This window comes from Lepidochelys kempii, chromosome 1, assembly GCF_965140265.1.
Source record: "Lepidochelys kempii isolate rLepKem1 chromosome 1, rLepKem1.hap2, whole genome shotgun sequence".
Classification (NCBI taxonomy): domain Eukaryota; kingdom Metazoa; phylum Chordata; order Testudines; family Cheloniidae; genus Lepidochelys; species Lepidochelys kempii.
In genome coordinates this window covers 224,159,007-224,182,738 of record NC_133256.1, presented here as the reverse complement: position 1 = coordinate 224,182,738, position 23,732 = coordinate 224,159,007, and the positions used below count along the sequence as shown (strand labels likewise).

General features: G+C 43.9%; 1 protein-coding gene across 5 annotated transcripts in view; it reads right to left on the bottom strand.

The window, feature by feature from the left end:
• The window catches only part of LOC140899739 (protein mono-ADP-ribosyltransferase PARP12-like), a 58,883-nt gene that overhangs the window by 17,850 nt on the left and 17,301 nt on the right, over positions 1–23,732 (bottom strand). For 3 of the 5 annotated variants that reach the window (XM_073315728.1, XM_073315718.1, XM_073315708.1), the window contains exons 3-12: positions 21,539–21,800; positions 21,284–21,415; positions 19,119–19,217; positions 16,998–17,121; positions 14,181–14,352; positions 10,518–10,638; positions 8,129–8,225; positions 7,414–7,492; positions 1,793–1,923; positions 386–537 (exon numbers count right to left, since the gene is read on the bottom strand). In XM_073315728.1, the coding sequence (XP_073171829.1) occupies positions 386–537; positions 1,793–1,923; positions 7,414–7,492; positions 8,129–8,225; positions 10,518–10,638; positions 14,181–14,352; positions 16,998–17,121; positions 19,119–19,217; positions 21,284–21,415; positions 21,539–21,800 (1,369 nt within the window). Of the gene's footprint in view, positions 1–385; positions 538–1,792; positions 6,080–7,413; positions 7,493–8,128; positions 8,226–10,517; positions 10,639–14,180; positions 14,353–16,997; positions 17,122–19,118; positions 19,218–21,283; positions 21,416–21,538; positions 21,801–23,732 lie in introns of those variants that run through there. The other 2 variants (XM_073315738.1, XM_073315746.1) reach the window with 2 other exon arrangements.

Genomic DNA, 23,732 nt, shown 5'->3' with positions numbered 1-23,732 from the left:
GGGGGCATAAGGGAGAAAGAGACCTCGTCTCCATCCAACAGAGAATTACCATCTTCAACTCCCCTCCTGCTGAGGTGAAGGAGGTAATGGACTGGCAAGTTTCCCTCTACTTCCTAGGAATCAAAACATGCCCCTGCCTCCCAATATAACAATTCTTTTTCAGCCCCCAAATTAAATTCTCTCAACCTCATATCAAATTCTCCACTCACGCAAACCAATTCCTTTTCAACCTGAAAGAATACTGGAGCTTCCCCCACATCGCTTCCCCCCAGGCATGAACAAACAAATCACTGCAACTTATAAAGACCAATTACCACTGTAACATCATCATTGGGTACTTTAAAGAAAGTCTGTGATCTCATATACACAGTCACGTCCTCCTCACCTTTTCCATAGTTTGTTCCATGGACCCCACAGATTCTCCAGTCAAAATTTTGATTGCAGATGGCTTCCAAATAGGAATTGTTGGTTCCATGGAACAGGAGCTTCTCATCTACATCTTTCCCTCCATTTTTCTTCTTCATCTGCTCTTTTTGCCTGATGTGAAAAATATTTTTAAAAGACACACACTATAATATGGATGAGATTTTCCAGCCACCTACTGTATTCCACTGGCAGTCAAATTAGAGCTGCTAGTCTGGGAACGGCAGTAAAAACTACTAGGAAGATGGAAGAGAGACAGTAATTTTTAAAGAGCATGAACATTTATGTTGTCAAAACCTCATCTGGATTTTCAGAAATCATTTTACTGTGCAAGTCAGCAACATTGTCTCCTTCAGAAAGGGCTCAAAGTTAAGGGGAACAGAGAGACCATGTTCTTGTCTCCCTACATTTGATAAAAATCTGAAAGGGAATGTGGAAAAAGATACAAGGCAAATGGATTAAGATTAGTTCTCAGGTTGTGGTAAAAGCTGTCAGTTATTTTCAAGGTCTGTTCTGTTAAAACAAGCCATTTCTAGCAAACTCCTTTTTGCTGCTTAGCAATTGTTATTGCTTGGTTAGACTATTAGCTCCACCATTGCCAAACCCAAACTGTTTGAGGGGAAAATGTTCTGTCTATCTAGGTAGGGTCTTATATGCTCTCCCCACCCCCTAATTGCCACTGCATCAAAGCACTCTTCTTAAATGTTTCTGCTGCTGTTCTTAATTGGCCAACTATGCTGCAGACATTTAAAACACAAAAGGAACTAGAGCACATCAGTAACAAATAACCCAAGCCTTGGGCATTGTACTCAATGTAGTTGGGCTGTTTTACACCAGAAGCCCCGAATATGCCTTCAGGGACCTTGCCCGGAGAGAGGAGTGCGACACATTTGTAAAATACCCATTAAAAGAGAGACTCTAGATCCACTGCAGCAGACTTATTCAGGGATACAGTCTCCTTTTGAACTTGTGCAGACAGTGAAGACACCGATATCGGGGCAATTCAATATTCAGGAAACACAGACGTACTTGCATCCCAATTCTGTGTGCTAGTCCCATCTGTTAAGTTTCGTGGATTAGCTACTCCACGCAGAGTCAGCAGCTTTGCCGTAGAGGGAATGTGACCTTTTCCAAGAGGGGGCGCTAAAGCTCAGCGGCAGCAGCACATCAACAATGAATAGCTAATTATCCCAGAAAGGTCTGAGGGGTATTTCTGAGAGTTCCTTTAAGTAACCACATCACACCGGGCAACCTCCAGAGTTAATGCCAGTCACCAGCATGTATGCCCAGGAGACAGCCTTGGAAGTTATGAGACTCACACCCCTTGTTATTGCCACGACTAGGGTAACGTAATAAAATAGATACAAACCACTGAAAGACTTGCCAAAGGGATGGGTTCTGAATCCTCCTTATTCTCTGGATAACATAATTGTTCATTGTCCTTTTAAATAGGGTCTCAATTTCAGTGAATTCAGAGGATGGATTAGTGATCTCCACTGCCTATAAAAATACCAAGCCACAGCCAAAGATTACAGAAAGTTTCAACTGGGTGTAAGGGGTGACCACACTTTCATAGGTAGAGCCAGTGAGACCAAAGGTGGATCTTTTGAGTGTATGTAGGGCTTGAAATCCTATTCACTAACAGAACAGAACAGCCCAGATAGTTGCTAAGTGAGCTCCCACATTCTGTTCTGTGCAGTGTACCTCTCTTTGAGAAGGACCTCTCAGGTGGAGGAGAGATGAATTCAAGTGTTTGTATAGGTTTCATACTTTGTCTGTTGAGATGGTGACCTGTCAACTATAAACTAGGCTGAGACTACCAACTCCTGTAACACAGGGCTACCAGACAGACCTCAGTTGGTAACAATTTTTCAGTCACTGCTGCCTAGGGCAAATATGAAATCAAAACTTGAAGTGAAAGGCCCCAATTCCAATGTCTCAACGGTGCATCTTAAAACAGGGAGCAGTGGCTGCTCTGGAAGGCATGGTGAAAGCAACAGCTTTGTCAGCTCAGTCAATCAAAAATGAAAATTCAAGCACATCAGTGATTTTGTAAGTTAAGTAGGATTTAGATGTGGCACAATGAGATCTGTATCCAGTTTACTTTTGTTTACTAGATATTTATATATTAGACAACCTCTGAATGGACAAATCTTAAATCGGTTAATGGGATTTTAGAATGATCCAAGCTGCAGTGGCAAGAATTATTTCTTTAGATTTTATTAAAAAGCCTACCAGTGTGAAAATTGCAACTCGCATTTCTTTTATGCAAAAAAACACTTTACGAAGCCACTTCACAATAAAAATCAAGATCATGCAAAACTCACTTAACAAATTAGAACTTCCCCTCGGCTGAGCCCAGTGTATTTCACATCACAGTAGATCCATATTTTGTGACAGGAGAACTGCTGGACTGTGCAGCAATGTGAATTGTGTCACTGTATTCTGGCACCAGGCAACCGTAATTATTCATTTTGTTCATGTAGGAGAATAAAAGCATTTTTGTGGTCATCCAAACTAACAGCATCTTCCATACTGCTCATTCCATGAAGGAATTCCCACCCCTTCCTTAGCCTCAATATCACCCAGAAAGCCTCTTTCCCCCGCCATCATGCTACCATCCCAAGCTTTCCTGGCATCTCCCCAATCCATGTACCACTTGCTGCTTTGGGTGGTTCACTTGTCCAGTGCTCTCTGCCTTAGAAGTAAGAGAATGAAACTCTCAGCTGGGTCTGGGTAACAGCAGAGACCAGGGATACCCGGGAGAGAAACAGCTAAAGCACATGGAGTGGGGTCTGCACAGCCTGGACCTGAGCAACGGAGCTGCTGAAGCTGCTACAAGTTCCCCACTTCCTGGGCACACGTGGCTGGAGGTGGGGAGGGGTGGTCTGAGCCCAACTGGCCCTGAACAACACTGGCACAGCTTGGCCGAGGAGCTCCTGGCACTGCCTGCAAGCTATGTACCTGCTTCCCCTGCCTCCTTCCCTCTCTCACCCACACACACACCACTTGCCAGAGAGCAGGGTGAGTGCTGTCAGGAAAGGGTTATGATCTTACAGAAAATATCTGAGTGGCAAATCCTAACTCGCCTATATCCAGAAAAAACAATTACATTGATTGCCAAGCAGCAAACACACTGACTCATTTCTCCTGGATTTTATAGAATCATTCCCGTTTCACTGGAGTGGTTCAAACAAAAATAAAACCAAATCTCAGGCTGGCAGAATACCACCACATCTAAAATTATAGGCTGACGTGTTCTGTGGTATAACAGTAGCTTTGCACTTGTAAGCATTACTATCCCCATATTAGAGATGGGAGTAACTGAGGCAGAGAGGTTAAGCGACTTGTCCAAAGTCACAAGATCAGTGGCAAAACTAGATCTTCTGACTTCCAGAAACGCTTTCATCTCAGCTCAGTGACTTCTCTCTGGCATGACAAGAGTCCACAGACCTAACAGAGACACAGAATGGAGAGGAGAGAGACCAAAGACCTCTTGATGCCAACTGGCAGAGGTCACAGCAGTACATCAGGTTACAGGGATCCCCTAAGTTCACCAAAAGGTGTCATGTTATGTTATCTTCTTCAGGCTTTGCAGTTAAAGGCCGAGGTAGCGTGCAATGGAGACAGATTTCTCCAAACAGGAAGTGGGAGACATTTATCTCCCTGGTTGACCACTGTGTATTGTGTATCTTACAATGGAAGCCTATTTGCATATGGAGCCAAATGCTAATGAACAGATTGCAAGTGCTGCAGGAAAAAAGCAAAGACAGCAGGGATTATCCTGTTTAAAAGTAAAAAAGACAGTGAACTTTTGGGAATATCACTGCGGGTACGGATGTATACCTGGCATCCTTCAATCTGGAAAGACAAGCTGTCAGTGGGCTTGATCTTATGAAAGGAAGATCTGAACCGTCCTGGTTGAAAATGCTACAAAAAGGATTTGGGGAAGCTATGCTATAGGAAACAGGGGAAAAGTTTAGGCTTTAGCAAGCATGTTATTTTGTTTTATACGTAAACCATTTCTTTCCATTATTCTTTCTTATTATCATTTGAATCTCTGTTATTTGATAATAAACTTATTCTTGTTTTCACTTTCAGTATCTCTGACTGCTGTGTGATAAGCAGAGTGATAATCCTGAGTTAAAGCTTGTCAGATGTGTGTGTTGTTCCTTTAGAATCGGATAGTTCTGCGAGTGTTGAGTGGGTCAGGGCCTGGGCACTCAAGAGAGGGGTGCTTGGAGGACTCGAGAGGTTGGTGTGGGCTCATCGCTAACCTGTGGGGTGCGGGGGAGATGGGGAGACTTGGAAGGCCTCATGTTGCCAGAAGCTGGTGGATTCAAGGAGCTGATTCACAGCAGGCATGGACAAGGCTGCCTTATGCCAAGGGCAGGTGGTATTAAGGTGCCTCACAACCCTGGGAAGCGTCACTAAATGCTCTGACCCTAACATATATTTCCATATGTTAAAAGGATAGCATACTAGAATATAGACTACGAAGTGTTGAGATATGTAAGGGTTAAACAGAGACCTGGGAAACCGCTGGTGTGCAGACATGGTATTAGGGAGTAGAAGCACGGGTCGGCACCGCTTCTGTGCTTGATACATAGAGTGCTACCCCTCTCCCTTCCCGTCTCCTGGTTAAGGATTAATAGGCGTTGCAGCTGCATAAGGAATATGGGGATCTAAAGGATACTCTTTGTGTAAAGCAGTGTTCTCTCCCCTTCCCTTCCTTTCCCAGCTACATAAATGAGCTCAGGGTCATGGCCTCTTCCTCCCTTCCCTGCAAACTGCTAATCAAGGGAATCTGTGGCTGCAATTACTGCAAAGAAATGTATCTTCAAGGTAAAATTATTTGTAAGATATGCTAATGTTGTAAACAGTACAGGGGCGGGGATAATTATATTCAGTATATAGCTATTAATATTCATTGTATGGACATTAATATTACTCAGTAAGGGTTTTGGGGGTATTGTAGTAAATGTAAATATTTACATACTAACAAATAAAAAAAAGAGTGCTGTAACTAATTCAGGGCTTCCTCAACAATTGGGTCGAGGGGAACAAGTACCACAATAAAGAAACCCCTCTACTCAATCCGCTTCTGGGTCAGCCTGCTCATTCTCCAACACAAATATTATATTCATACATTTTACGACAACATCACAACTCATTTTTTGCCATTTCTCTCTCTTCAGCTACCAATTCCATTTTGTCACCATTACACAAAGTTTAAAAAAAAGGAGGGGGATTCACAACACCTGATTTACTAATCCTAACAAGCTATCAATATCTAACAATATAGATTATAGACATATAAACTTCTACTTTGCATAGGATCTTTCATGTCTCAAAATGCTTTACAGAATAAATACTGCAATCTCCAATATTATGTGTAGGGAAGGAGGAAGAAAATAGAAGATTTTACACTAAACAGGGAAGACTTTTTTTGGGGGGGGGGGGGGAGGAGGAGGGGTGAAGAGTCTCTCATAAGTGATCCTTTCCAGTGTAGCAAGATTTTCCAGAACAGTTTGCAAGGCCAATGTCTGAAGTGTAGGAAATTCATCAAGGCTGAGGTGTCAGATGTTGTGAAGGCCACCACAGAGGCATGTAGATTCCCAGCCAGCCATGAAACAGTGAAAGAGGAGGATTACTACTGTGAAAGAAAAACCTTATGGTCAGAGAGGTAATGATCAATCTCAGATCAATTATGCTTCTACCTGGTCTACACTTTAAGATGGAAGATGTTAAATCTTAAAGTGTCAACTGAGACGAGGTACTTGACTGAAACGAAAGCTGGATTCTTTTAATCTCTCACCTCACTAACCACCAATAATAACAGGTTTCCTAGATGTCCAACAGCTCTTCTCTTACTGCTTAGCTTCATTTCTTTCAGAGTAACAGCCGTGTTAGTCTGTATTCGCAAAAAGAAAAGGAGTACTTGTGGCACCTTAGAGACTAACCAATTTATTTGAGCATGAGCTTTCGTGAGCTACAGCTCACTTCATCGGAGAAGCGAGCTGTAGCTCACGAAAGCTCATGCTCAAATGAATTGGTTAGTCTCTAAGGTGCCACAAGTACTCCTTTTCTTTTTGCTTCATTTCTTTGTGTCTGTATTATATATTTAACACTGTATGTGTTTGATTAGATATGAAAACAGAGGGGCAAAGATTTTACAAGCTCACGTGAGGCGAGCCAGAAGTTTCACTATATGAGAGCTATTTTCAATTACCATTTATAATTAGCAACAACCATTAATCTCTCCCATTCACAGGGGACCTTGACCTATGCTCAGATCTTAAAAAGGAACATTTGGTGGTGTCGGATGTGGTTAATGGTATATGGAGATTTTTCACTTTTAAGTCACTAGTCCAAACTTGACCTCGTAATGACCATATCATGATCATCATCTATGATGGTTCTTTGGTGGCCTATGTGGCAAGAGTTGGTAATCTCAGTCCAGTTCCTATTGAATAGACATGAACTTCAGGATACATCTACACTACAATTAAAAACCCATGTTTAACTGCAATGCCAATGTTCCAGCTCTGGGACCCTTCCACCGCACGGGGTCCTAGAACCTGGGCTCCAGCCCAAGCCCAAACATTTACACTGCAATTAAACAGTCCCTGAGCCTGAGCCCCATGAGCCCAAGTCAGATGGCATGGACCAGTCGTAGGGGTCTAACTGCCATGTAAACATACTTTGGTGGGTTTTCAAGCTCACCTGGCACACATCTTAGTCTCAGGACACTTTGGGCCAGATTTTTAGTACAGTGTCTAGTGGGGTTTTCAGAGGTGCCTGGACACCAATCTGCAACCTAAATACCTTTTAAAATCTGTCCCTTTGTAACTATATTTCCAAATGGCAAATGTTTCACTAGACCTGGACACTTTATCATGTCACTTTGGGCTCAGTGCCTTTCCATCAAAAGAACCTGTATAGGAACAACCCAATCTCACTGGAGCAAAAAGGAGAACACACAAGTACCTTGTACCCCACGTCAGGCAGCGCTGATTTGTCCCAGTTTCTAGGATAGTTTTGATCTGGAGCATCAGTCACTCTTTGGCTGTTTGCAAACAAAAAGAAAACCAGGAATGAGTCTATGGTACTTCCACTCCTGTCCTGAACCTTCTTCCAAACGGACAGGGTCCCCTTGGAATCAGTCTTTTTTGGTCACTTCCCTTGTAAGAATTGACAACACTGTTACATACTGCAGATTGCCAATTAAGTATCATCATGTAACGAGGGGGTTCCCAACAGGAATTAGTCCCCTGTTTCTGGTGGGCAGCATTTCTTAGGCCTGGTGTATACTAGTGATGTAAGTCGATCTAGCATGTAGTGTAGACAAGGCCTTGGCCCCTTACTATGCTTTTGTAAGAGACAAGTTCCTCCTCCTCAACACCCCCATCTCCTCTTACCCTGTGTACCACAGGAACAGGCAGATTCCTGCTCATGCAGCAGAGAACTGCAACGTTGCACACCGATTGTGGCACTGCTGCAACTTTCTGCAAACCAGCAGTTTGTTATAGGATTCCACCAAAAGCAAGAACAGTTGCACTGCAGTACAACCAACCGCTATGGAAGAATTGTTGAAGAGAATCAAGAAACTTCCCCATATGCAGCCACCATTCCATACAGGGGCATTTCATTTTACAGTGGAAAAAACAAACAAACAAACAAAAATGAACGCATTGTTGAGTACCCTTTCTTCATCTTTTTCACATCTTCTGAGGACACAAACTTTGGTCGCCTGCGGACTTCTCTTTGAGTTTGATAGCGGACATTTTTCTGGACCATTTCTTGAAAGAGAAAATTTATTTTATATGTTTTTACACACACACACAGAGCATGAGAGGAAATAAACATTCATTTGTTGATGGAATGTGGCCAGCTGAACTTTGTGTCTGTTTAGCAACAGCTATCTCTACAGCCCCACTACTTTGTCTCAATCTTCTCTGTCTCTTTCCTATGACTCTCTTACTCGAGCTTTCCTATCTTTCCGGAACTCACTTGCTCCCTCCATCTCACTTATACTCTTTCTTCATAGCATGGAAAACGTTCAAATCTACCAGACAATTCATTTAAATACATAGTAAAGCCATAAGAGCTCACTCCCTCATCTCCTGTCTTCTGCTCCCATTTAAGGCTGCAGTGAAGTTGACAATTCTGGAGTGGAGCGCTGAAGGAGCTTGACAGATTTTGTGCCCCCTGTGAGCCTCAGTAACCCTTCTGCAAAATGGGTATTATAATAATAGGCCAAAGGAAAGTTGTGAGAATTCATAAATAACTTTGTAGACCATGGAGATCCCCAGAAAGAGCTACAGATGTGTGATGGGTTACAGCTGATACACCTCACTCCTTCTTGTCAACTGCTGGAAATGGCCCACCTTGATCATCATTACAAAAGGTCCCCCCCACCGCTGGTAATAGCTCACCTTACCTGATCACTCTTGTTACAGTGTGTATGGTAACCCCCATTGTTTCATGTTCTCTGTGTATATAAAATCTCCCCACTGTATTTTCCACTACATGCATCCGATGAAGTGAGCTATAGCTCACGAAAGCTTATGCTCAAATAAATTTGTTAGTCTCTAAGGTGCCACAAGTCCTCCTTTTCTTTTTGCAGATACAGACTAACACAGCTGCTACTCTGAAAGCTGTGATATTAGAAGTATTCCCATCGTAGACTTGTCAGAAGCTCAGAATTAAGGCTGCAGGATCTGGCAGAAGAAAAAGCTGCACATGATGCTCTCAGGGAAACAGAGCCATCTTAAACAAAATCATAAGTAATAATCATAGCAAAAAAACCAACCAGCGGCTGGTCAAGTATCATTTCGTTTTTGGTTAGATGAGTCCTTCCACAAGTTTACTCTAAAAGGAAAAGCGTTCTTTAAAACCTCTTCCCCCCGCTCCCTCCCCTTACCTCATGCACCTTACCCTGCCCTCTTTGTCCAATTTCTGCCTTGTTTTGTTCGGTCATTCATTTGTCCACATACTTATGTTGGATCATATTAAAGAAGTTTTGTATTAAAATCACAAATGAGTTTGACTCCCCAAAGTTTAAATTCCAGGGTATTACTAATTAAGAGGTCTCTTGTTTTTACGGTTTCTCTCCCTCTGTGTGAAACTTGCAAGCTGCTAATTGTGTTAGTCTGTTCTCAAATCAATACTTTGTAACAACAACAACTACTCACACAGAGACTCCCCGCCCTTTTGTTCTATTTATCTTGCTTTGTTAACTGTGATTAAAATAGAGATAGAGGATGTATGCTTGGTGTGGATAATAAATGAATGATCAGGGAGGTGCCAGCCTAAAAATCCAGTGTCGATCAGCCTAAGAAGGCATCAAGTGGAAACAACCAGAGGACCCCCGGAGGGCAGACTAGAATCCACCCAACAGGCTCAAGGATGGGAGAACTGAAAATCAAGATAACGTCTGGCAGCACGGAGCCGTCAGGAATGTGCCATCTGCTGATTGATTCAGCAACAGCATGATGAATCAATTTCCATAGACTGGCATAGGAATAAATTCCTATAGAAATGAACCTCTAGAAACTGAGAACTTTGGGGTCTGATTCTGCAAACCAAGTTCCAGGAGCATCAGACAAGGCCCTGCTCCCTCCTCGTGTCCAGGCCACCTGGCCAGTGGCTTGGCACGAGCAACTCTAAGGCTGATAACTATGATAACAACCTTGCAGAACCTGTGTGAGTGTGAGAATAAATATGAAATTGAATGGAATGTTATAGCTATAACTAACTGCTTACTATAATTCTTTCTGTATTCACAATAAATGTGGCATTTTGCCTTTTTCCCCCTTTAAGAAGATCCTACTGGTTTTTATTTTATTGGTATAACACTTATTTACACATTCCCCACTTTACAGATTGCAGATTTCTCTCCTCTTACTACATTCCACCCTGCATATGTAGACTATTTCCCCTTCGTATAACTATCCAGCCAGCCCTATTTGCAGCATTCTTCCTCTGTACACTTCTCCCAGAAAAGCACTGCAACGTGGCATATCAAGGCTACCAGACTAACTATAAACTATAATGCATTGTGTTCAATTGGAATTAAAGGGTTACAGTACCTTTAAAATTGATCTCATATTGTTGGGAACCAGCCTGAAATTGTAGGATGTCATTTGGATTCGCCAGAAATAAATTCTCCAAATCATCAGAAGTTAGCGCAGAGGCTCCCTGCAGTCCATCCTATAGAATGGAAACGTAGGGAAAAAGTAATGGTTAAACCCATCTGGAAGGACAAAAGATTGTACAACTGCCTTTTTCATTCACTGATAAACGTGAGCCATGAATTCTGACCTCTGCTAGTAAAAAAAAACTGCATTGCTTATACGTCATTAGTGGGCCTGGGCCTACACAGGTAAATAAAGTGACAGCTCCCTAGCCACATCTATATCAGGTATAACACAGGATTGAGAGTGGAAAAATATAGTGGGAGGAGTGGAGGTCAACTTTGGTCAACTAACTGAGGAAGCAACTTTGAAAGAGGCACACGGGGTCAGGAAGTTTGCTCCAGGCACAGAGGAAGTTACAGAGTTGTTTGTGGGAGAATGAGACTGAGGAAAAATAAATAAATGATAGTAATACTTAGCACTTACAGTGCCTACCATCCATAGAACTCAAAAGTGCTGCATAAGGAAAGGATGTCATCACCCTCCCGTGCCCCTCCAAAAATCTATACAATGAAGAAACCCACCCGGAATAGTTCTGGACATGAGAAATGCCACATTCATCTTCATGGGGCATTATCTTTGAAATGTAATGATGCCAAGCTTGATGTAAAACTGAACCATTTCACCGCTGATCACTAGCACCCCTCCCATGCCATCAGAGGTTCCAAAAGCCCCACCTGTTCTCTAACCTGCAGCTCCCATTGACTTCAATTGGAAATGTGCTCTGGAAATGATACTGGGCCCTTACAAGTTACCCGGTGGAATTCAAGCTGCTACTGGTTGGAACAAGCTATGAGAACATTTCTATTCCTGTGCCAGGCTATAGCTGCTCGTGCAGAGATCTCTTTATTATGGATGGAGTTGGCTGGGACACCATAGTTTAGGTTGCCTGAACACTCCTCCATTATAGACCCTTTTATTTCAGTTGCTTATAACTTTACTAAACTTTAACTGTTCGAGTTGAACTTTCCCATGCTAACGGAGGCTGAACTATTCAAGTTTTAGCGAAAACAGCTCAGCCATTCTGGAAAATTAGATTGGGGGGTGGGGGGGAGACACTTTGCCATTATTAAAAAATTCTTAAAATCATTTTGTTGAGAAGCTCTACAGCCCTCATTCTTTGGGAGCAGAGATTTGAAATTTGGCAAGGTGGGGGACTGCCCTGGGTCAGAGACTTGCCTTTTGTTGTCCTTGTGACAATCCACCTGAATTTGGCCAAGTTTATCAGCTTCCAAATACTGCCATTTTTACAAGCTCACGTGAGCCACAGACGTTTGTAACAAGTTTGGCATCTAATTTCTTCAAACATTCTGTCTGAACAGAGCATGCTCCAATTGAGGACTATAGGGGCTCAGAGGGCTTTTCCTGCCAGCCTTCCTCCTAGACGTCAGGGTCAACTTTGGTGCCAGGCACTTGAACAGAGACCAGAGAGACTTTCTCCTGCACACTCAAGGCTCCACTGCTGGTGCCCAGGTAGCATGGAGGAAGAGGAAGCAGCCTGAATCACATGCAAATGGGAAGCAGGGACAGGCTATGGTGAAGAGGAGCAGAGGGGGTGGGGACAGGTGTGGGAAATATACTAGGGGACGGGCTGAGAGTGACAAGGCAAGAGAGTCTAAAACCACTAGGATACACTTCTGTCCAGAACCTGGAAGAGAACTCAGGACTCCTGAATCACAATGTTCCTCTGCTGTCTAGAAAATGCACGTGTAATCTGCTGGCAAAGTAGATCTTTCATTGCCTTATATAGGATGGTCCATTTATAAGGATAACAGCCTACTACTGCTGCCAATTGCTCCATTAGCTCAAGCGGTAGAGGTCTGTGCTGTTCCAACCCTGTTGATGACCCACAGGCTAATCTGTAATATGGGTGTGTGTCAGCACCCCCTTGTGGCAGGACTGGGAACTATACCCACTTGACTCCCTCCCCGTTACGCTGCCAAACCCAACTCTGCATTTGTCAAGTCCTTATTAAGGCTCAATCCCTCCTGGCCAGGTCCTCAATAGTCTTTGCCCCCATTAGGATAATGGGACGGCAGAAGTTCCATGGCTCCAATAGGGGCTAATCAGTCTAGGTCTCCTGGGATTGGGAACTTCTTCTCTAAAAATCCCTGGCCGAGATAGGTAGTGGAACCTAGACCCGCCTAATCCACTGGGTTCCAGCTCAGGGCCCTTGTTTGGAACAGCGAGAATCCTTCTCAGTCCCATGCTGTTCTCTCAGCCGCTTCCTACCTTTGTAATCTTGCCAGCCTCCAGCCCTGTTTATCCCTCTTTGGAGCACTGGTTTGTCTGGCAGCTTCTCACCAGTCTGCTGGAGGGATCATCTCTCTTGCAGCTGCCCCACCCACTTACCTTGCAGCCCTTTTATCCAGCTGCTGTGGGACTGCCATTAAGCTCTGGCTAAGCAGGCAGGCAGTTGCTTTTTTAATCCTTTAGCTAATGAACCAGCATGAGGTGTATAGACCCTATGACAGGCTCAATATGGTTTCATTTGGTGAATGTTTTCTTTTGTCAATTTGCTTTTATATATACACACACACACACACACACACACTTTTTTTAAAAGGAAATTACATACTGAAGATTACTTAAAGAGAATGTTAAAGTTACAAAGTCATATGTGAAAATAAATTAGGAAATGCCAGTATAAAGATCAGTGGACACTTGACAATTTTAGTTTTAAACTCTGCTCCTCAGCTGCCCACCTGTAAATTGTGGATAACATCCCTTCATCTCACAGGGGTCTTGTGAAGATTAATTCATTAATGCTGTGAAGCATTCACCTACTATAGTCATGATTGCCACAGAAAATTTAGAATTCTTTATTAAGTGCTGGGTTTGGACCACGTAAAGTAAATAAAGCCCAGTCCCACAGACTGAATGAAGAGAATATAAATAAATAAATACTGAACAACTACCCCTTCATTGATCACCATCCATCCTGACTGCTCTGAGGCTGAAGTCCTATGGGAAAAAATAGTACGTGATCATGTTGTTAAAGACTGTATCAGTGCGCACGTACAAGAGAGCCAAATTACGATTGCACAGGCTACTTTCATTCTGGCCTCTCTCAATTTTGGAGTGCTTGACTTTGCAACCTTAATAATGTTCTCTTTACATAGTTTTCTTGAGTAGAATACAAAAAAAAGGGGGAAAAGCCTGCTACTGGAAGGGCATTCTTCATGAATGTTGCATATATCCTGTTTATGATTCCCCATCACTAAGCCTGCTACTGCTTAGATCTCTGCTTCTTGGATATGATGAAAGTCTCAGCTTTTCTCATGATATTTTGGGAAGGGGTAGAGAAATTGGTACAAGATTTTAATCAGATGCCTTTTTGAGGGGGCTTATAAAAGCTTATAGTGCTTGCTTTGCCAGAAATAAATACCCACACAGTGTCAATCATCTGGTTTTATTAATTGCTAACTACGCCATGGGAAGGGGCCCATTGTTTTATAAAATCAAAAAAACAAACAATATCTACAGGTTACAATATAGAGGAGACTATTTGTGACATCCTTCCAGAGGTGGCTAAGAGGGACATTACAAGGTGCTCACCTGTTTCCCATATTCAATCCACTGGCCGAGATCATTTTTCCAATACCAAATCCATTTTGTCGTCATTATGAATTTGGGGGGTTTTGTAACCGATGATGGTGTGGAGAGGCGTCGAAGCAGAGCAGAAGAAGAGGTAATTAACTTGAAATTGATGTTTTGATCTGCTGCTAAGCTAGAGAGAAATTCAGAATTACACTAGTGCTAACTGCATAAATTATCCTCTCTGATCACCAGCTGAAAGGGCTTTCACATTATAGGTAGAACTGGTAGCACTACCTCTAGTTAAGGTTGCTTAAGAAAAGTAGATCAGAAAATTGCCCCACGCAGGCATGCTCTGATTCAGGAGCTTCAGATCCTTGTGACCAGACACCCTCCTGCAAAAAAAGAGCTAACACTGTCTATATCTAACACAGAGCATGCAAACTACATGATGCTAGAGGCATCATTGCTGACTTTCTAGAAAGTCTGGGGCTACACCTAATTTATTGATACATGTTTTTTGTAATGAATGCTGATGATGCTAGTATTTGCTTGTGTTTGTATCCTCCTTGCCAGAAGAGTATAAGTTGTGTAGTGTTGGAGTTCACCAGCAATAAAAACCTGCAGTTGATCAGCATTCTTCTCATGCGGCAGTTATGGAGGGAATGGCCCTATTTGAGGACTCTGTAGGCTTCATCTGTCCCTCAAGCTGCACTTGGACATGCCGGATTTTAATCCTTGAGAAGCTTTGGAATTTGACTTAAAATAAGTCTGGCTGGCTCAGGCAAAGTGCCTCGAAGTGAGCCTTGCCTGACAAAGATGGATAAAAGCCTGCTGTTCTGGGCTGCCTGAGAACAGGCTTTGTAAAAACAGAACAGAAATCTTTTGTTCCTGGATAGGCAAGGGCCAGAACTCTCAAGCAATCACATCTGGCCACCCTTGAGCTTCAGAGATCACCAGTGCCCTATGATCAGAGTGACATGTCAGTGGAATGTGGGGCTTTGAGAGAACGAATAGGAAAGTGGGTGAATCTAGAGAACACTCCTATTGCATTCTATATCTATGAATAAGGTCTACCAGGCGGGCCCATCCTTCACAATGGAGAACTTCATAAAAGATTCGTCATGCCAAGTTCCAAATAATGGCTGTATAGAGGACTGACAGCCATAAAAACAGTCTGGGACAGGGGTTCCCAAACTTGGTTTGCGGCTTGTTCAGGGTAAGTCCCTGGCAGGCCGCGAGACACTTTGTTTACTTGAGTGTCCGCAGGTAATGGCCGCGGTTCGCTGTTCCCAGCCAATGGGAGCTGCAGGAAGTGGTGGCCCGGCCTGCGACGCTTCCCACAGCTCCCACTGACCAGGAACGGTGAACTGCGGCCACTGGGAGCTACCAGCAGACACTCAGGTAGACAAAGTGTCCGCGGCCCACCAAGGGCTTAACCTGAACAAGCCACAAACCAAGTTTGGGAACCCCCGGTCTAGGAGAAGCTTTCATTCAGTTATTGGTAATAACTTCAATATGAACTCTATGTTATTATACACCCAGTCTGTGCATCAAATGCTACATGTTTCATTTGCCTATATAATCTTAATAACAGGGCAGAACTCCTCTACAGGCTATTTCACTTACCACAAGAACAGGTAAACATTTTCATAAAGCTATCTACTGTCTAACTTCTCTCTCTTCTCCTGAAAAGAAAAGGAGTACTTGTGGCACCTTAGAGACTAACCAATTTATTTGAGCATGAGCTTTCGTGAGCCACAGCTCACTTCATCGGATGCATACCGTGGAAACTGCAGCAGACTCTATATACATACAGAGATCATAAAACAATACCTCCTCCCACCCCACTGTCCTGCTGGTAATAGCTTATCTAAAGTGATCATCAAGTTGGGCCATTTCCAGCACAAATCCAGGTTCTCACCCTCCACCCCCCCCCCCACACAAACTCACTCTCCTGCTGGTAATAGCCCATCCAAAGTGACAACTCTCTACACAATGTGCATGATAATCAAGGTGGGCCATTTCCTGCACAAATCCAGGTTCTCTCACCCCCTCACCCCCCTCCAAAAACACACACACAAACTCACTCTCCTGCTGGTAATAGCTCATCCAAAGTGACCACTCTCCAAGTTTAAATCCAAGTTTAACCAGAACGTCCAGGGGCGGGGGGGGGGGGAGAACAAGGGGAAATAGGCTACCTTGCATAATGACTTAGCCACTCCCAGTCTCTATTTAAGCCTAAATTAATAGTATCCAATTTGCAAATGAATTCCAATTCAGCAGTTTCTCGCTGGAGTCTGGATTTGAAGTTTTTTTGTTTTACGATAGCGACCTTCATGTCTGTGATTGCGTGACCAGAGAGATTGAAGTGTTCTCCGACTGGTTTATGAATGTTATAATTCTTGAATTATAATTATAATTGCATCCGATGAAGTGAGCTGTAGCTCACGAAAGCTCATGCTCAAATAAATTGGTTAGTCTCTAAGGTGCCACAAGTACTCCTTTTCTTTTTGCGAATACAGACTAACACGGCTGTTACTCTGAAACCTCTTCTCCTGTGCACCCTCAAACTGTCTCTCTGTATAGTCTCAGAGATCCTGTTCAGCAACGATTTATGTTACTGAGAAGTCTCTAGCAGAAGCTTATGAGGTCAACAGACAGCTTTCAGGTGAAGTCTTGGGCATGAAGCATTCGATGGGCATCAAGCATTCATGCTCTAAATTCTCTTGAGGAAAGGAGTTAACCAGAAACAAGAGCTGGACTATCCTCGTGCTGCCCCAAAGCTATGTAGCTCCTTTACAGAGCTTAGCAAAGAGGTTTTAAGCATTATTATACCTGTCGTTTTGGGGGTCACAATAGGCCTTTTCGACTACCTCCATTCTGGGAACATCAAGCCAATTGACTCCATCAAACCTCTGCCATCGATAAGGCAGATGATAATGAATCATCCTGCAGTCATCTGCAAAGAGAACAAACATGCTAAGGAGCTCATATAACCTTAGAGCAGACTGATGGCAGGACACTGAAATGAACCAAGGGAGGAGAAATAAGCAGCAAACCCTGCAATGCATTATCATCATGATCTCTTTGGCCTTCTCCCCTTCCATTTGATTCTGCTCTCATGTACACTGGGGTAAATCAAAAGTTAGTCCACTGAAGTCAGAGCTAGATTGGAGTAAAACTGAAGGAAGAGTTGAAACATGCCCTTTCTAACTAGCGAAGCAGCGTAAGCTCTTTACATTATTGATTTTAAGTCGGAGTCCACACACCTTTCTTTGCTTAGATATCGCCCTGACAACTGACACTGGCATGTGCGAGAGCAGTGTTGTTTATCACTGTGACACGTAGGTATGACCCAGCATTTATCAGCTCAGCCCCAAACACGCAAGGGGAGTAAGCGCAATTCCTCTCAAGGTTAAGCAAGCAGGTTACACCAGGGAAACCCTGGTGCTATTTTGGTTTGTTTCTCCCTCAGTTTCTTAAAGAGAGTTTCAGGACCAGAAAGGTGAACACACTGAAGGCTTGACTGTGCCTTTTAGGCCCAGCCCAAAGCACAGGGGAGTATGAACCGCAACACTCGAGAGGAAAGCGCCAACAAGAGCGCAGACTACTCATTCACAGGCAGCCAGCTTGCTCGGCAGGCAAAAGTGTTGGGGCTGGATGGAGCCATAGGCCTTGCCTCTTCCCTGCTCTCTTTGGGCCACCATGTGCCCTCAGTGGAGTAAGGAAGAAGTCGTCCCTGAGTGCAGGATGGGCAATACTGCCACATCCATTATGCAGCCAGAGCAGGACTGAGGAAAGGTTTATTATTATTTGTATCATTGTAGCGCCTAGGAGCCCCAGTCATGGATTAGGCCCCTTCTGTGGTAGGTGCTGTACAAACACAAAAGAAAAAGATGTTCCCTGTCCCAAAGAGCCATTATGCCCATAATCGGAGCCCTAGCAAGGGGCAACTCCCATTCAGCTCTGTCTCCTCTGCATTTACATCAAACTACTACATATATCTCACTCCTCAGTCTCACAGAGAGAGTGAAAGTCAAGTTCCTTCCTTTAGCCAGCACTTGCATTGGCCTGGAGACACTCCAGAGGGAGTCATGGCTAGTCATTCTTGGCCAGAGCTAATTTCTTGCTGTATGTAGGAAAGCTTAGAAGGGGGTCAATTCTTTAAAAGCACAATATTTTAAAAACAAATGCTAGAATCCTATTACCAAGACAGGACGAGGATTGTCTGACTCTTACACTGCATACCAGACAAAGAGCCTTAGTAGAACAATCTTTCCTGGAGTATGAGTCTGGCACAAACAAACAAAAAAAACATACCTCCCAGGCAACTCACTTCAGTATTTTCAACTTTAATCAGCAACATCAGTAATTGAAGCAGCTTGACATAACTCAGCTGGTTCACATAAAAAGAACTAGACGATGTGCTACTGCAGGCCATATAGTAAAGGGCTTAACGGGAAATGAACATGGCTATAATCAGACCCAGGTACTGGTCTGCAAGGACTTCTGCTTCAAGTCTGACAACAGCAGCTTTCTCCGATTTTTATCTTTTAAAAAATTAACCCACCAAAACTATTAGGTTTAACAGCCCTGGAGACTGACTTACTCTAGCCACAGAAACATGCAAGCAATGACACTGCAAGCTTCCCCCATCTAGCCCCACCAGCATGACTCACCCCTGATTGGGAGGGCCCACCTCTCACATCAGTATTTGTCTAGTCAGCCTTTGACTTTTCCTCTGAATCTCTTCACAACTGCGACAGCTTTTAGTCCCTGTTTTAGACCAACTCACCTTGAAGGCATCAGATATGGGATGGAGAATCATTACTACCAACACTGAGCCAGTGATCCAGATATGAAAGTTTCCATATCCCATTACTAGTCAGAGATATGAAGTCTGCACAGGGCAGTTCCTGTTGACATTCGATAGATAACATCATTAGTCAGACTTACCTTTATGTTTGCAGTACCTCCAGATATAGTACAGGCATATCTCATCACATTTAATTTCACTGCTCCCAGAAGCGTTAGAAGGAGGAACAGCTTTGACACCTGTGGGAAAGAACAGTCTAGAGCACATCAAACATATCTCCTCATGCCAAACAACAAAACACCCTGCAACAGAGAAAAAAAATAGATGAGCTGGATTCTCGGTTCTGTCCAAGAGGCAGCAAGGAGCTGGTTGCAGCTGCTGGATTCGGAGCCTGGTGCAAGTGAGGGCTGCCCACACAACACTAACTGGCACCACTTACATTAACATCAGGAACCTGGAAGGGAGGTTTAGTAGTGTTACTATCTATAGGAGAAAGAGAGAGAGCACGCATGCGTGTGCCTGGAGCACAGTGCCTGGCGTAAGACCTGAGGCCTGAACCATAGTCAGCAAAGTCAGGCCATGCTGTGAACCAAAGTCAGGCCACACAAAGCAGATGCTTACTGTCTGTTACATGAACTTCGCAGTGGTATGAGTAGTGTTTCTAAACCACAGGCACTCCTAAATAGTATTAAACACTGGGTATTCATGCAAACACATTCCAGAAGGTTAGCACAGGCCTGCCTCAACATAGAGTTACGGCATAAACACACTCCTTGAAGATGGTACAGGAACACATCAAACCCTCCTAAAATAAGGATGACAAGATAATGGATGGAGATGTTTTGTTCGAACCTACAGGTACAAGGTGCAGGCTGGTAACTAACCACGTCAGCAGTTTAATATGTAACTTGTTTGTATCAATGTACAAAAGAGAAACCACATTGGGGTTGCCAGTGTTGGGGCCCGTGTGTGCACGTGCGTCTTCTCTCCTTATTCTGTCCCAGCCCTGTCTGTAGTCGGTTTAGCAGACCTCAGCAGTACCCCCCCGAAAGACCACAGACTCGGTTCAGTGGCGAAGGCGCTCGGCCACGTTTATTGTCGATGAAGGACAGTCCTAGTCCCCTATAGGAGCTACAGGTACACTAACACACGTATGCCCATGACAATGGTACCAGGTCAGTCAGCAGCAGGAGTCTCTGCTGTCCCCTAGGTTGGGCAAAGATGCCCCTCCTAGGATTTCTCTTTTATACATCGACACAAACAAGTTGCGGATGAATACCCAGCGCCTAGTACTTCTTAAGAGTGCCTGTGCTCTAGCAACGCTAGCTATACCATTGCCAAGCACTGGTCAGTGACCTTGTAAGCATCTGCTTTGATACATGGCCTGACTTTGCTGCCTGTTCAGGCCGCACGTCTTGCACCAGGTCCCGTGCTCCAGGCGCTCTCTCTACTACATTATTCATATTCCAGAGTGGGCTTCAACACCACCTCTCAGCTAATAAAGATGTATAACTATATTTTATATTCTACTTGTTGGGGACAAGAGATGGGAAGAACCAAGATCCAAGCCACGATGTGGGATGATTTAACGGGCATACTAACAAGCTGCCAAACCACCAACAGATGGGCTATAATGGAAATTAAAAACGAAGAAGTCTTCAGCCTCAAGGGTGAGGGAAAAAAGGTGGGAAGAGAGAGAGCAGGACTCTGCAATAGCCTCTCCTAGCAGTTCACAGGCAAAAAAGATCTGTGCCTTTATCTTTGCTTCAATCACTTCTCAGCTCCGGGGGTTGCTCTAGCACTCTTCCACCTTACGTGACCCACATCATAACCCAACGAAAAGCAGCCACTAGATTAGATCCTCCCTGGTTGACATCAGTGGAATCATACTGGTTTACACGAGCACATGACCTGGCCTTAATGTTCAAGGCAAACAAACTGTATTTTTCCCCACCACCATTCTACTACTTATATAATCTATTATTAGTAATTCTTACAAATGAACGTGGTCATTCCAGCTAGTGAAATTGAAATTCGACTACTAGTCCCCAGTAGCAGCTTCCTGTACAACAATCACTGGCCAGGGATCTATTGTGTATGAAAAGATACAGATACATATTGCCTAGAAGTGCTCTCCAATGCACGGTCTGTGATAGGGTCTAGCACTGTTTGATCCATTCTTGTGAGCACGAAGGCAGAGGAGGAGTGAATGTCAATACGCAGGCCTACACTCAAGAATTAAGGAAATGGGAAAGCAGAAAAGATGGTTCAACATACAAATTAACTGGCACATCTATAGTTTTACCTTGTGAGGTAGGCTCATGTGATGTAGAGGCTGGTGTAGTGGAAGTGGGCCTAGGTCCAATTTCTTCTGGATTCCCAGCACTTGCTTTCTTTTTATCTCCAACTGGTGTAGCTCTGTTGTGTGGGGGAGGCACTGAAAGCAGAAAAGGATGGTGAAATCCCACAAAGATGTAGGTAAAAAGACTAGCCTCCAACACGTCCAAGGGAGGGGGAACATCATTCATGCTACAATTTACACCTGTTCGTTAACACTTACTTTTCCACTGGCCCACCTCCTTGCTGAACTCAGTATGCTTGTGATCACAGATGACCTGGATGTTCTTTGCTGTGATAATATTTAATCCTTCTGCTATCAGCAACCTCAGCACATTGCCGTCCAGAATCCTGTGGGATCTGTTGCACTTAGAAAACCTACACTCTCCTCGGAGGAAATGTCGGCAAACATGAAGTTTGTTGCAATTGTCTTGCTGGCTGCAAGTCCCATGTGGTCCTCTACCTTTGTTATAGAATTGGCAGACCTGGAGGGAGGGAGAAATGACTAAAAGAGAGAAACACTCCTCCCCTCCCTCCCCCCTTCCAGTCATTACGCTTTTCTTAACCCAACCTGCATATGGATTCTGTAATGGAAAAGTTGGGAATAAAACAAAACCCATAATCACTGGGCATATTTCTGGAGTGGAAGTTCACCAGGAACAGACATTTTAAAGCATTTTCATGGATTTCAAAGTCATGTGAGGTTTCCAGAGGGCATGCCAACCTTTCTAACAAATGGCACTTTTGGCCACACCAAGTTGTTTTTATATGGTACTTATTATTTGTGTTGCAGGAGGGCCTAGAAGCACCAGTCATGGACCAGGCGCCCATTGTGTTAGATGCTGTACAAACACAGAACAAAAGATGGCCCCTGCCTCACTCAGCTTACAATAGGTTGCAAAAGTGTATCATTTCTTGAGGCAGGGTCTGCCTTTTTCTCTGTTTGTGCAGCGCCTAGCAGAATGGGGTCCTGTGATCCATGACTAAGGCTCTTAGCTGTTACAGTAATTAAAAACATGAAATTCTAAACTGCAAAAGCCAGGCTTCCTTTTTGCTTGGATGATTGCATTTTTAACAGGTTTGTTCTACACTTTTTCTAGGTCTTTCTTACATTGGACTGAGAAGTAAGTGAGCCACACCTTACAATTCATACACAAATGATGTTGTCTCCCTACTTAACACAGACTACTATTCGGTCTCTTACCAAGATTTCGTTATCAAGATCCTTGGATGGGAAAAGTGCTAGAAAATGCCAAGTATGACTAGAGTATGTTACTGTAAAGAGTTAAATAGTACATCAACTTAGAGAGAAAACTAATATTGCCAAAATAAACTATGAGTACATTTTGAGATGCATTATCCTTGTTTTCTGTCTGCTCACTGAACAGAGGGAGCACTCAATGACTTGGGCCCAGGATACCCACAACCGCAGCTGAAAGCTCTGCTCCTCTGGCAGAAGGGAACTTTCCACTCTAAAGGTGAGTCTAGTGGTGGGATCACTTGATGATTACCTGTTCTGTTCATTCCCTCTGAAGCACCTGGCATTGACCGCTATCAGAAGACAGGATTCTGGGCTAGATGGACCATCGGTTTGACCCACTATGGCCATCCTTATGTTCTAGCCTGTGCAGGAGACAACGCTTTCTTGGAGACCACTCCATGACTAAACAATAAAATCCCACAGGATCTTGGAACCATCTTCTGCTCCAAGGGCAAGACATTTCTACGAAACTGCCTTTGTGTACAGACTTCCTAAAAAAATCCCCACACAATTTATCCTAAAAGTGGAAGAGGGGGAAAAAACAAAAATAAACAAAAAACACAACAAGTGACAGAGGCTACTCTTATTTAATGGCAGAAAGGCCTAATGCAGTGGTGTGCAAACTTTTCCAGTCACCCCACCCCCCGTTACCATTCACGGAATTTGTCGCCCCCTTCCCCCTCCATTGCTTGTAATCTGAAGTAATCCCTTATTTCTGCACTGCTGCTAGTGGCGGAGCTGCCTTGAGAGCTGGCAGGAGGGAGAGTAGCAGCTGCTGGCCAGGGCATACGTGGTGTTTGCGGCGCAGGACGACTTTTTTTAATCCTGCTCCCATCCCACCCTGCAATACCTACTCGATTTGTATCCTGCTCCTGCTATTACAGCAGCAGACCCTGCAGGATCCCAGTTTCTTCACACTCCCCAGAGAATCTCTTGTTTCCCTCACCCCAAGGGGGGTGCACTCTCCAATTTGCATACCACTGGCCTAATGGATAGAGCACTGGACTGGGACTCAGGAGACATTCCAGCTCTGCCACTGGCCTGCTGGGTGATACTGGGCAAGTCACTTCCCCACTCGGTACCTCAGTTTTTCCATCTGTAAAGTGCGAGTAATGATACTTGTACTCCTTTGTAAAGTACTCTGAGCTCTAGATGA